This window comes from Anticarsia gemmatalis, chromosome 19 (genome assembly GCF_050436995.1).
Source record: "Anticarsia gemmatalis isolate Benzon Research Colony breed Stoneville strain chromosome 19, ilAntGemm2 primary, whole genome shotgun sequence".
NCBI classification, from domain to species: domain Eukaryota; kingdom Metazoa; phylum Arthropoda; class Insecta; order Lepidoptera; family Erebidae; genus Anticarsia; species Anticarsia gemmatalis.
The window spans coordinates 11,248,762-11,262,657 of NC_134763.1; the positions used below are offsets into that span (position 1 = coordinate 11,248,762).

Below are 13,896 nucleotides of genomic sequence, written 5' to 3' on the forward strand. Positions count from 1 at the left end.
GCATTTACTTATACCTGAACATTGAACTGTAACGTTCGCAAACATAACATACTGTCATCAATTGTGTGTAGTGTTTGAAATTTTTAATTACTCGAAAAAATAATTTAGTTCTTTATTCTAGACACTAATGCGTCTCAGATCAGTGCGTCAAGTTTTAGACAAACTCAAACAAGTAAGCTATACGGTGGAATAACAGAGGAGATTTTAATACGAGTTAAATCAGTAAGGCGGGAGTCATCGTAATGATCTTTAAACACGCCCTGAAACATATGTTTTTGCAAATTACCAGTAAGCGAAAAAAAAAAAACAGTAAGCGAACTGAGTATAGATCGAACGCCTACAAGGTTTAAAACTCGATATATATTATAATCAAAGCTCACATCCCAACTCTTTCACGAAAATCGTGAACCTTTAGATGTGTTCTTACGTATATCCACCTTTACGTTGAAAAGTCGTAAGTGTTAAAATCTCATGGGTATAAAACGCGATGAAAGCATTGAAATAATCAAGTGTATCCGCGATATACCGGCACGTATTAGTATGCGCCCGGCATTCTTCGCTCGCAAGTACTTATTACTGAAACATACTCACGCTTAAACGTTTATAGACGTTTTTACTGCTCTCGACCGGTTTAGTGAATAAAATTGAGTTCCAGGTTTGATTCCTGTTATGTGCCGTACTGAAATGCAATTTAATGCTGATTATTCAAATAGCTTCTATTTTCAATAATCTACGTGACTGCAGATCACGGGGTCTCAGGTTCGATAGACTATTGAGGCTGTTACTTAGTAGTATTATTATTAAAAGCTTAAAAGGGGTTGTATTTGCGATACATTTCTGCCTTTACCTAAGATATAACAGGCATGATGCTATAATAAAAAAACTTAGTACATTACTTTCCCACCGCTAGCAAGGGTAGTCCTGTAAACGAATGAAGAGTAAAAAAAATGCAGAAGCAGCTAGGCCTTGCTTTCTAGAAACCACACAAGTATCCTATATAAAAAATGTCCGAAATAAAGTCGATGCAATTCGATCGAAACGTCGGGTAAGCAAATAAGGTATCCTTAACTTTAATTTTCAATCGCGCTTAAGACCCGTTAAATTATAAAGTAATAAATAATTAGAAAACAAACAATATCCTATAAAGGTGGTTGTACAATTTATCGATGGCGTGAACGCATGGAATTCTCGCTATCTTAATCGTTTCCACCATTACTTTTGTTCTGGGAAGGGATAAAGGATTTCGCCAACCTGCTTCCCCTAGATCACGCTTCGTTTTAGACGAAATCTTTAGAAGAATGTTTTGGCGCAAACATCAGTGAGTTTAATATACAATTTGAAATGTAAAAAAAATGAATGTGATTGCGATTTGATCATAATTTTCCTGAACTTACCCCGTTAATACTTGACTGGGCAAAAAATTTCTTATTTTACTTATTTAATCGCCATTAACTCTTTCTGAACTTCCTTCGTGTCTAAATTCTGATTTACGCAAACCGTCCATCTTTTTTCGGTCTTCCTATTTTCAGATTTTCATTTTCATACAACTCACATTACTAGTAAAGTCTTCTTCTTCTCTTTTCATAACGTACCATGATAGTCTTATACTCTACATTATTTTTATCACAGTCATACAAATATTACAAGTTATAGTACATATTTACATAGCATGCAACATGAAACCCTTTAACGAAGCATGATTTTTTTATCTCCTAATAGACTTCGTACTTATTAAACTAACAACAGCCGTGACAGGCCTTAAACAGATTAACCCTATTTCACGTTGCAACCACGTGTCTTACAATGTCAACAAGCAATAACACGCGAATAACACACTTATTATCCCAGTACATAAGAGTTAGAATCGCTTCGCAGTGAGTCCTCGAATCACTTAAATAGTTAAGGTGACCATTCATCAACGTGGATCGAAAGAGAGCCTATTTTCACAGCCTATTGGCTACAATTAGTCTTAACTAAGGTTTAAATAGATTACAGTTTAGATCTTTTGGTTTTGAGCATAAGGGTGAGTATTGCAGTGTTGTTTGAAACTCTTTACATAATGGAGTCGAAAACGTTACAATGGTGCTCTTTGACTCGTCACGGGTGGGATGTCAGCTAATAAAAATAGGAGACTTGTTTTTAAATAAAATTAAAACTGTAGTTTTAGTTAAACAAATCAGTACAGTAGCGCAATTCTCTACAGTCGGTAGTGTCGAGTATCGAGAGTTTGACATTTAAAATGTACTGCCAAAATAGTTTCTACGGATCCCGGTAGAGGCACTGATTAGATTTTCGTGTAAAATTCCTCGATAGCTAGCCGGTTGTCGGTACTCGATAGTGGTAGAAAATTAAGCTACAGAGCCTTGCACGCAAGGCTCGCAGCTGTCGGTGGTATACAAAATTTGGAACGTCAAAGAAACAACGACCCGAAGGTTTATGCAGCTAATGGTGGCTTGTTTTATACAAATACTTTTTTGAGATACACTGTAAAAAAAAAATCTTCTAAATAAATCTAAAAATACTAACTAATTGCAGTTAGCATCGTCTTACAATAAATTACTGCATCGTTTGGCATTGTAACTGAGTCGATGTAAGTGAGCAACGAATGCGACTCTCAATGCAATAGTTAGACTTGAAGTACTGTCACGTATCGCGCAGACTTCTACATTAGATACAAGTAAGGCAAGCCGTCGCGTTGTGTCCATCGTTCAAGGATTCTGCTGGCAACACTATACTTTAACCAAGCATATGAGCATACAAAATGCATGGTAATATCATAAACGCGAAAATGGGTCTGTCTGATACGCTGTTACAGCTACTACTTGAACAAATTTTGATGTAATTTTGTATGAAGATAGTAAAATACTTGCGTTCAAACACAGGCTACTTTTATTTTTAAATCAACACCTGAATTGTTGAAAGATATGACAAAACGTAGTATAACTTAGTGTGTGAAAGTAATTAGTTTCAATATAGTATTAAACATATGAAAAGTTATCAAGTAAGCAGTAGTTTCCCCACAACAAACAGCTCCGGTCATACAATTTAGAATCTTTGAAAACCACACAATAACTAGGAAACATAACGACGGTAGTTTTCACTCGTTAATAGATATTCCCGCACATAAAGGAACGTTGCCTTTTATTTTTATTGGTCACCATTTTGTAGGGAAATGCTCGCACTGGAATGTAAGTCCGTTTTCAACTGAAAAGGTTCTATGCAAAAGGCCAGTCGGAGGTAAGATTTAATAGTACGAGAATTTGTTCGTTGTTAAATTAATTTAACCTGTGATTATTTTCACGTTGTTTTTATTATTGCATAAATATCAGATAGTAATACTTTTGTATCAAGTATTGGATATGACTTTGAAGCAGCAAAACAAAAATACCTTACGCCTAAGGTGCCGCCTGTTATATCCTTTTTGTTAAAACCTACCTACCTACCCTACGCTTTGCTTCCTTAAGAAAAACCTTAGCTCCATCAAATTTGTGTTCAACTATGATGTCAAAACGGAAAAAAACAACGGAATGATCGCAGAAATTAGTTTACTGTAGTTAAATTGTGCAATATATAAGATTCAAAGAACTTTATGAGGCAAAAAATTATAATTAAAAGTTTAAAACGATTAACTAACGTTAACTTTAAAAAAATTAAGCATCTATTAGTGCTGCATGTATTTTTTAGCTCAATATATTTATAGTACCTGATCCCTAAACTAAAAGTCAGATGCGTAGTACTCGTAACCGGCGGTCCTATATATTATTATGACAAGATGCATGGATGTGAATGGGGCAAGGGAAGTTTGTAAAGATCGCACCCAGTGGCGTTCTTTAGTCTCTGCTTACCTATAGGAGAAAGGCGTGATTTAATGTATGTATTGTATGTAATATCTTTATATAAAGCTTGTGGAGGAACGAGGCGATCGTGTTCCTCCAACCAAAGGGAGGATCCTCCGACCAGGCGAGGTGATCGTGCCTGGTGGGCCTAGGCTGCCCGACTGTTGTAGTCGGGAACTTGTATATATAGTCAGTTGCAGTGCAAACTTCGATAGCGCGATCTAGGACTTGTGACGTCAGTCACACTGCGCCTGGTGGTTGGTTCCGCGCTGGTCCCAGTAGATGTCGCTGTATGTAGCGAGCCGCTACATCACTCCCCCTCAGACCGTAGGTCGATCTTCTCTTCATGTCAGTCAGTCTCTCCAGTGCCATGCATTGATGAGTTCCAGTCAGTCGGAACTCGAATTCCGCTAGTCCCAGTGAGTCGGAACTGTATGCCGCAAGTCCCAGTGAGTCGGAACTGTATGCCGCTAACTCCAGTGAGTCGGAGAGGTGCGGTGTGCGGTGTGCGGTGTGCGGTGAAGTGTCCCCAGTGAGTCGGGGCGAGGTGCTTGTTTTGTCTGCGGTGAGTCGAGACGAAGCGTTGCGGTGCCCTGGGTGCGTCAGAGTAGCGTGACGATGATGCCCAGGTTGGATGCCGCTGAGGCCGTAGGGTATGCCAGTCATGTGCGTGAGCGACATGTTCGTGGAGTGCCCTGGTGTGGCCGAAGATGCTGGCTGGAGTTGTACGACTGCTGCTGTAGGAGTGAGGAGTGATGAGGGTGCGAAGGTTTGCTGCTGCTGGTCTGATCTTCGTGAAGGCTGCTTCCAATCACGTTGGGGTCACCACTGTGGAGGAACGAGGTGATCATGTTCCTCCAACACAAAGGGAGGATCCTCCGACCAGACGAGGTGATCGTGCCTGGTGGGCCTAGGCTGCCCGACTGTTGTAGTCGGGAACTTGTATATATAGTCAGTTGCAGTGCAAACTTTGATAGCGCGATCTAGGACTTGTGACGTCAGTCACACTGCGCGTGGTGGTTGGTTCCGCGCTGGTCCCAGTAGATGTCGCTGTATGTAGCGAGCCGCTACAAGCTCTCACACGTTATGTTTCACAATTAATCCGTTTTGTTTGTATAATGAAAAAAACACAAGTCATTTCTTTGTAATATTACTTTGAACATATTATTATGTATGTTGAATGCGATATACCTCTAATACTTAAACGTATTACCCCAGGAAATCTACCCACTGAGACAAAGTCGGTCAAAAGTCCTTCATAAAATGCTCTCTTTTAATAACTTCGGGACTCTAAAAACAAGTTAATAATAAAGATAGATTAATTACTTGTCCTTTTATTCGCGAACAATTTAACTTGTAATAGTGAAAGTTATTACGAGCGGAATAAGACGTAAATCCTAGAGAAATTTCGTTTCATTGACACTAAATTTAGTAGGTGCCGGGACTATAGATATTAATAATAACAAAAGAAGATTTATTTAAGAGAATTTCAGGTAGTTGTTTGAAGGTTTAGAATAAATAATTATTACGGTATTTAATGTTAAACTTTGTAGCTTCTATTAATTATTGCCAGGCTGGTTTTTCTTCAAAGGAGTTGGGTAAATAAAGATTTAGTGTCATACATCAGAAGTTAAGGCTTGGATTTTTGATACATTCTATCAACGTCAAAATCTGGAAATAAATACCTGAGTAAATCTACGAGTAGGGGGCATTTCCTATCGTCGGTACTTTACCATAGCAAGCATTTGACATTTGGGATCACTTAAAATAGCTGTTCCTAAAACACTAGGTAGAAATTTTCAATTCCATGTATTGTGAAGCGACCGAGATTATTTTTAAGGAAAAATAATCTCCATCTTCGAGGTCTAGCTGATTTTGACAATACAACCTATAATGTCAAGTAATTTTGATCATTCCATTATTGCTACAATAGGTAGTTTTAGAATCGAGCTGGTATACTAAAAGTTTTCCATATATTTCGCTTACTACCGTATAAAACAGTTTTCCTACGATATTGTATTCCTATTAAGTGAATCTATTTAGTCTTGGTGTTTAAATTAATTAGCATAAAAGAGCTGTTTCGTAATTACAGAGTAGGTTGGCGTTACCCATACAAACTGTTATCGGTTAAGCGTTAGGTCGGATCTACACGATGTGATCTGAAGAAGGTATTACCATTTACTTTGTATAAATACAAGAGACAGCATTATAACTTTCGAATAAGTGCTGGATAGTTTATCTGATAGATAAAAAAAAAAAGGATATGTGAGACACATATCCTTTCTTTTCTTTATATGTAAATATTTTCTTTATTTCTAAATATGTATAATAACACTCCTTTGCGATTCACAGCCGAGTAAAATGAGTCATGAGTCAGCTACCACGTGGTTGCAATTTTGTCTGTCTGTCTACATGTGTGGTCCTGCTGAACGGCTTTACCGATTTACATGAAATCCGACTTACTGTATACAAACCATGAAAATAGGCAATTTTAAAGTCGAAGTCTTAAAACTATAAGTAGTGGTACAAAAAATTATATAGGTATTTTTTACGATAAAAAAGAAAATGTTTTTATCAATAAACTAAGTTCACACAACTCGTTACTTAGGTTCATGAAAGTTCAATATTAGTTCATCAGAAGTAATGTATTTACTGCAAATTATTACATATATTATTGAAGCACTGCACTTGCTTTGAGGTGAATGTTTACACAACGGCTGACTGGACTTTGAAACAGATGCTGTGAACGCCGTAAGAGATAAATTGATGACTAATATTATAATTGAGCAAAAAGCTTTGTAAAGCTTTTGTGTAGATATCGGTTAAGAGGTATGAATGAAATTTGATACAACGATTATATCCAAGTATGTATGCACTTATATTTAAACCCAAGAAAAATCTTGTTACTAAAAAAATTCTAAATAAAGACTCTGCTTTCTATGATCTGAGTAGTTGTGTGGACTCCGAATAATAAAAACAATATTTCAGTCAAATGACAACGGCTTTTAGCATTACGTCAAATTTTACGCGAATTAAGTATTGAATTATTAACAATTAACATATCTAATACATATTTTGCTTTCAGCATTAAGGGTCTACGTCACGTACAAATATTTTTATTGATTTAATTTTTTGTTTCGCTAAAGTATTTAAAAACAAACAGTCATAATACACAACTATTGTGAAACGAGCTTTAGATAGCGTACTCGTTATTCGAAATATTGCGTAGAATAAGAGTCGACTAATCGACGAATAAATATCGATTCGAGTAGTCGAGTGTCGCACTCGATAGCGAACGTTACCCACCTGATATTATGTTGATATTGCTTTGGTGTTCTTACGATAGATTTTTATGTTTAGCTTAGTATAAAATAATAGGCTGGATACGTAAAGAAGTTTATTTAGGTTTCACGCAAGTTCGACTTTTTACCGACTTCGAAAGAGGAGGAATTTTATTCTTATTTTAAGGTGGATAAATTAACAATATGATAGTCAGTTCATTATAGTTAAATAGTCTATGTCACAGACTCTATGTCAAGTCACAGACAAAAACACAGTCACAAAAAAAGACTGATAAGTTTCATCAAAGTCCAATATAATCATTTAAATTATAAGAATTTAGTTGTACTGTAAATTTACATTGTAAAATTGTTATCAGTGTACCACATAGTCGACATTCCATTATGTGAGGGTTATAAAATCACCCTTTAGGTATTTGTATGTAGTAATCGATAATTGACCGATTTTCTACTACTATATTATCTAGTAGCTTTCGTCAAATTTTATTTTAAAATATATTGTTGCCCTCTAGCGTATTCTGAAAGAACAATTTTCTATAAAAAAATATCAAAATAAAATACGCTCGCTAGTCGAGAGTACCGACAATATAAAACTAAATAAAAACAAAAGAATCACATATCCATTTCAAAAACCATTCGTACATACAACCGACAAAAATACTAGAAAAAATATAAACAAAAAATAAGTATAAAGAACTTGCATCCACTGAAATACTAGACACAGTACAAACGAAGCTTTTAAGAGAACTCCTTGTTTTAAGACATTTGACTACTTTCTTGGTTCATTTAAGTGAAGCTGAGGAAATAGTATTTGGTGTTTGTTAACTTAAATATCTGTAGAAACCTTGCACTTTAATCATTTAAAAGTACTCCTAGCTCCGGTCTCAATATCTACTAAACTGGTTTCTATGCGGCTTCACCAATAGATAGTGAATCTAGAGGAAGGCTTAGCGTGTAACTTGTTAAATTTTCTAAACCCCAGTATGTGGATAGATTCGCCCCCAACTTTATTGAACAAACATTATGAACGTCAAAATGTCATATATAACTAGCCTGTCTATCTCTACACCTTCAGGTTTTAACAAGTCTGAACCTATAAAACAAATATGTTATATCTTAATGAAATTTGATTAAAGAAAAAACGTAGGTAGCTATCGCATTATGTAAGATACATCGCTCGCGGCTGTACTTGCGTGTATATTAGTGAACCCCGGGATATAATTTATCGCTCTGTCAAACATCTAAATCAGTTTAGCAGTTTAGCCGTACAACACACGTTTATAATATTATTGTGTTTGAATTAATAAGTATCTTATAAAGCTGAACTCGATCGCGACTTTATCTGTATTAGGCCTTAAAGCCTATGTCATTTTCGCGGTAACAATCTATTTACCTGCTAAATCTCATAAAAACAGTTCAGCACTTTACGACTTAAAAGCATGGCAAACAAACAATTACACATCCATATATTCATATATTGAACGAGTCGACTTATCCCGTAAGAGTTGCTACACACGTTTTCGGTTCGGCAATATTTATCTCCCAACAAAACCGACTCTACTCACTTGTTCGGCTTGAGCCGATGTTCATCTACACATATTCGGTTTTGCCGCCCGGCTAGGCCGATTAATGACAAACCGAATATATGTGTAGCACAACCCTGTATAACGGTATAGAAGTATGAGTGAGAAATGTAAATAATATACTATATTTATATATGCACTGTATGTTTAATCATATCATTGCTAAAAGCCTCTCATACCCCAACTTCTAATTAACCTCGCCATAAAGCAATTCGCTTCAGTGCGAAATTTCATATATTTTTAATGACGTCATCACTTTTTTAAAACATTAATAATTTATACTTTAATTCGTGTTGCTTCATTACTTTTTTATAGAGGTTATGCTCTTTGGTCCGGTGGGAATAACTTCCTTTTACAGTCGTGAAGTTTTAGGTTCAATTCCCGTCTCGAATAAACATTTCATTTTAGAGTCATGAGGAATAATGTTTAAGTACCTAACATAAATATAATTTTAACTAGGTTTTGTGTGCTACTAGGTCTCTGTGAAATGATTTTCCGATATAAAAAGTACAATATGTGTTAATACAGGTTATTGACAATATGCCTATCGAATGTTATCAAAATCTGTTAAGCAGTTTTTGCTATGAAGACACTGAAACGATCGTATCCATAATAGATCTGCTAACAGGAATACAGAAATAATATGTGTTAATCTGGGTTATAAATCCAGGTTTTAAATTATTTTTTACCGTATTTATTATAAATCTGTTGAGCAGTTTTGCCGAAATTGAGTGACAAACATACAAACTCTCGCATTTATAATATTATAAGCAGTTACATTAGTCAGCCCGTGACTACGATCTGTTAAACGAATAATTTTCGATCATTCTTAAGGTTCGTTGCATAAAAATCGTTAATTAATAGTATTAGTAACATAATGTATAAGATAATTAGGATTTTAAAACCGAGTTCATAGCCAAAAGCTCTTAAAAAATGCTAATAATAAATTCTGTTTTATCAATAAACAAAGTTTTGTAATAAAGGGACAAGAGTTAATTTATTACATTCATTTTGATGCGGTTGTGTTATAAGTTACACTCGATTTAATAGTAAAGTTTTACGTTATTTAAATAATCTGTGGTTATCGTTTTATTTTTATTAAAAAGAGTAAGTATCTCTCTCGTTTAGGAGTAGAACCTGGCCCAGCCGTGGGGCAATAACAGTTTAAAAATGTATCTCAAACCTTTAACTTATTTTGAAAGCTTAGTGTAAATACAAACATACATAGTTATTATGACTCTTTCTACTCATAGAGATAGGCAAAGATCACATATGTATATTGTGCTGTATTTTATGGCAAATACTAAAAAAATAGGATGATCTTTACTACCTCACTTTGTTTAATACTCATTCATATTATCTTTTTATACAACGACATGATTTTTAAAGTGTATTTTAATTCCTATTTCACAAATTTAGGGAAGGAACGTCTTTAAAAATGCTCGTGAATAAAAAATCTTATTTCCTTAATTCATTTTTAAAACCTTCAATTTACTGAATAAAAATTGTCACGGAAAACTCCATAACAATGCCGAACCATTTGGATTACCAGAACAAAGAATATTTCTTTCAAAACAGAGAGGGATCATAAAGAATCAACGGCTTACTTTTCCCGCCGCGTCGAAAATCGGAGCCGATGGTTGTCATGGAGCCCATCCTCACAACCACTTGGAAAAATATATCTTTATTCCTACTCCCGACGACAAGGACCTCTCAACGATACGAGAAACTAATCACATCGCTTTTATTGTTATTACCGATCGTAAAAATAAACCAATAAAATTCAGATTTAAATAACAACCCGTAATTATTTTCCCATGACTGTTTTATGAATATATAAAACGAATAAATGAGAATGTAATTTATCAAAATTTCAACGTCAAAGGACGGATTTTCAACGAACAAGAATACCTACTTACCTGGATCCGACATCCATCATCCTCGAAAATGTGCCTACTCTTTTATATTCATTATTAAGTATTGTAAGGTGCTGACACTTACTTGGCTTATCCAGGTCACTGATGAACTCCTCGGTCTCCACATATCCTTGTATCCCCACAGCGAGCACAATGATCACGAGCCACAGTACTCTGCTCGCTCCCAACATTATTCCAACACAACCAATTCCCATTGTCGCTATACAACACTAAACAAATAAAACTAAAAACCCCGACATCTTTCAGTTTAAATTTAAAACAAAAACTTGTTGATTCTCGCGTCAATTAATCTTTATCACTTCATTTTTCTAAAAATGATTTTGTTTAGTTAAAATAAATATACGGTGATTAACATAAACACAGCGGGGACACGTGTTACACGACAGTAAACAAATCGCGGATTGACAGACGGCGGAGCGTACGCGTGGCGGCGTGCGTGCCTCACAGCGGCGCGACCAACACTGATCGAAAACCGATAGGGCAGCGGCAACAATCGCACTAAATAATATTTTTCTTTTTCACAAATTCAATTTTCAAAAAAAAAACAGTCTAGTTGGTTTGGTACATTAAAATTTTCGTCGAATGCTCGATCTCGACGGCTGCCAATGTACAAAGAATTTGAACATTTTATAGACGTTTCGGAGTATTCCGTAACCTTTGTTCGTTGAAAATAATGTGTGTTATTCTATAAAATATTTTCTTTAAAGCTCTCGGGGCTTAGAAGAAATATTTCGTGTTTATATTTGATGTTAGCGGGTACATAAGTATAGGTTTTATGATAATCTAATTCTGAGTGATGCGTTACAATAAATTGTTGAAAGTTTTAGTATGATATAAGGCGGTTGTCGCGTTAAAATTGGGTCACAAATATCGTAGGTTGGCTGTCAGTAGCAAAACGTCTTTATAAGTTGGGGAACATTTTAGTTTAGTGTTAAGGTACCTGGTAGAGTCAGCAACAAAAGTTGGACGGCTGAGGAATTGTGAGGATCATATTAGCATAATGTTCTGCTGAGTGCCTGTGAATTTATTTCGTAGGTATTTTATTTGTTTAGTGACAGTAAATTATGGCGTTCTGAGGACATTCTCTTCGTTAACTTGAGGTAATTTAGAAAGTTAGGCCGCTGTTATTTATTACATAAATCATTTATAGAGATTATTGGTTTGAATAACAAATAAAGCACTTAAGTATATCTATATTATTTTATTATTCGTATACTAATTGAAGGTTTTAAATCTTTTTCTTTTTGTATATGATTATTTTTTGTTAAAGGTAACTATGATAGTAAGTGGGTTGTGTTTTCGTTGTAAACGCTCGCATCTATAGCTCATAGTATCGGATTTGGTTCCTCAACGATACTCATTTAAAAGCTCTAAATTATATGAACCGCAGCTCATAATTCCTGAGCAGTAATCATATTATTACATCGCCTATATATTCGTAGTATTCTATTCATTTAAGTTATGACCTTTTTATTTGGAACATAACAGCGGTAATTGCCTCTATGGAGTAGTCGGTAGTGTAACTGACCGCTGATCACGAGATCTCGAGTTTGATTCCCAGGTCGAGTAAAATACTATAGACCGTTTTTATTAATATTAGAATATTTAGAATACTAGCGGACTGGCCCGATTAAGTCCGGATATAGTTCAATTTTTACCCGTTGATTTCATTCTCGTAATTTCATTCTGTTCATACAAACCTTCTCCCGACAGTTACAAACATATTACAAATAGAATTATCCAATTTAGTTGTTCAAAAGTTATGCGCGTATACATTCCGGTAATTCATTTTTATTTATAAAGATTTCTCCCTGCATTACATGGAACTAACATTGTTAATGGCGAAACCTGGATTTATTACATATAACTCTGCCTACACCTTCGGGGATAATCATTATTATAGTGGTCTTGATATTATGTAGATATGTATGCTTAACTATAACAAAAAACAATTGTAAAAATAATTACAAACGACAAATAATAATTGAACATTTAAACATATCCTTTTTGGTTGAAAACAAACTTAATACGAGAGTACGATTGTATCTGAAAGTAATTTAATAACTGTATATTAAATAAGTTTTAAATCCGATCGCGTCCTAATTAAATACGTTGTAAGATATTATTTTAATAATATCTGTGAATTGTATAAATGTAGCTACTGGGTAAACTCGTGTAGATTATATTCATACGTATATATTTATACTCACACAGAGGTAGACAGAGACCAAAGAACGCCATTTAGAACAATCTTTTAGAACTTCTGCAGTTTGCTTCATATTAAATGTGTGAGCAAGTTTGACCTTCTATTACTACAAAACGGCTAAACTTATTTCTATAAAACTTGTCCGTTACTATCATGACAAAAAATATAGGTTCAGCTGAACTAGTTAAAATAAGATTTAGTTTAGATACAGCCTAGGTCTTGGAAAATTATATACATATGTTAACAAGAAACTATCTCTATATTATATTTAACTCACAGAAATATTAAAACAATTTGAAACATGAATGCCTGGATTGAAACAAGCTCAGCTGGAATTAGTTTAGAGGGACCAATTGTCGGCACATTTACACACAAACGCGAGTACACTCTCCATTCCATCAATGTCACAACACGGTGCAATGGTAAACCAGCACGGCCAGGAATAGGCCTGGCATGGTTTTACGTGCTTTTGTCAAATTCAGAGCTCTAGAACTCAAACTTCAAGCCTCTAGAAAAGAAAATACATAGGCATAGGTGAATGATATACACCCACGTTTCGCGATTAATAATATTTTATTAGTCTCATATAATGTGGAACAGACACAAACACATTGCCATCCACTTTGTATAGTACCAAACTACGAGCAACTAATGGCAAATATTAATGTAAATTAAAAAGAATTATACCCAAATTGCGAAATTAACTAGAGACCTGATGATCAACAGCCGAATACACTACCGCGCCACAAAGACAGTCAGGGTTTATTTAACGTTCCATTCAAAATGTCCACAGCAGTATGTCTATCACATAATAAATAATAATCACACAATATAACAGTTCACTGTACATAAAGAACATTTCATACAAGCCTTGTTCAGAAGGTGAACGTTTCCGTGTGAAATATTGTAATGTGTCAACTATTTGTCTTGGCCGCAAATTGTTGCGGTAACTCGGGGGTCTATTCTACGCCACGTGATATTATATCATAAATATTACAAAGAAAAATGTAGCTAGGTGTAGTGCAACAGCGTAGT

General features: G+C 35.0%; 1 protein-coding gene and 1 long non-coding RNA gene across 5 annotated transcripts in view; one reads left to right on the forward strand and one right to left on the reverse strand.

Moving 5' to 3' along the window:
• LOC142980919 (neural cell adhesion molecule 2-like) overlaps nucleotides 1–11,103 on the reverse strand; it is a 177,036-nt gene extending 165,933 nt beyond the window's left edge. For all 4 annotated transcript variants that reach the window (XM_076126526.1, XM_076126525.1, XM_076126527.1 and 1 more), the window contains exon 1: nucleotides 10,720–11,103. In XM_076126526.1, coding sequence (XP_075982641.1) covers nucleotides 10,720–10,849 — 130 coding nt within the window. In that variant the 5' untranslated portion in view covers nucleotides 10,850–11,103. The remainder of the gene's footprint in view (nucleotides 1–10,719) is intronic.
• LOC142980921 (uncharacterized) overlaps nucleotides 1–13,896 on the forward strand; it is a 251,338-nt gene that overhangs the window by 174,796 nt on the left and 62,646 nt on the right. The window lies entirely within an intron of this gene.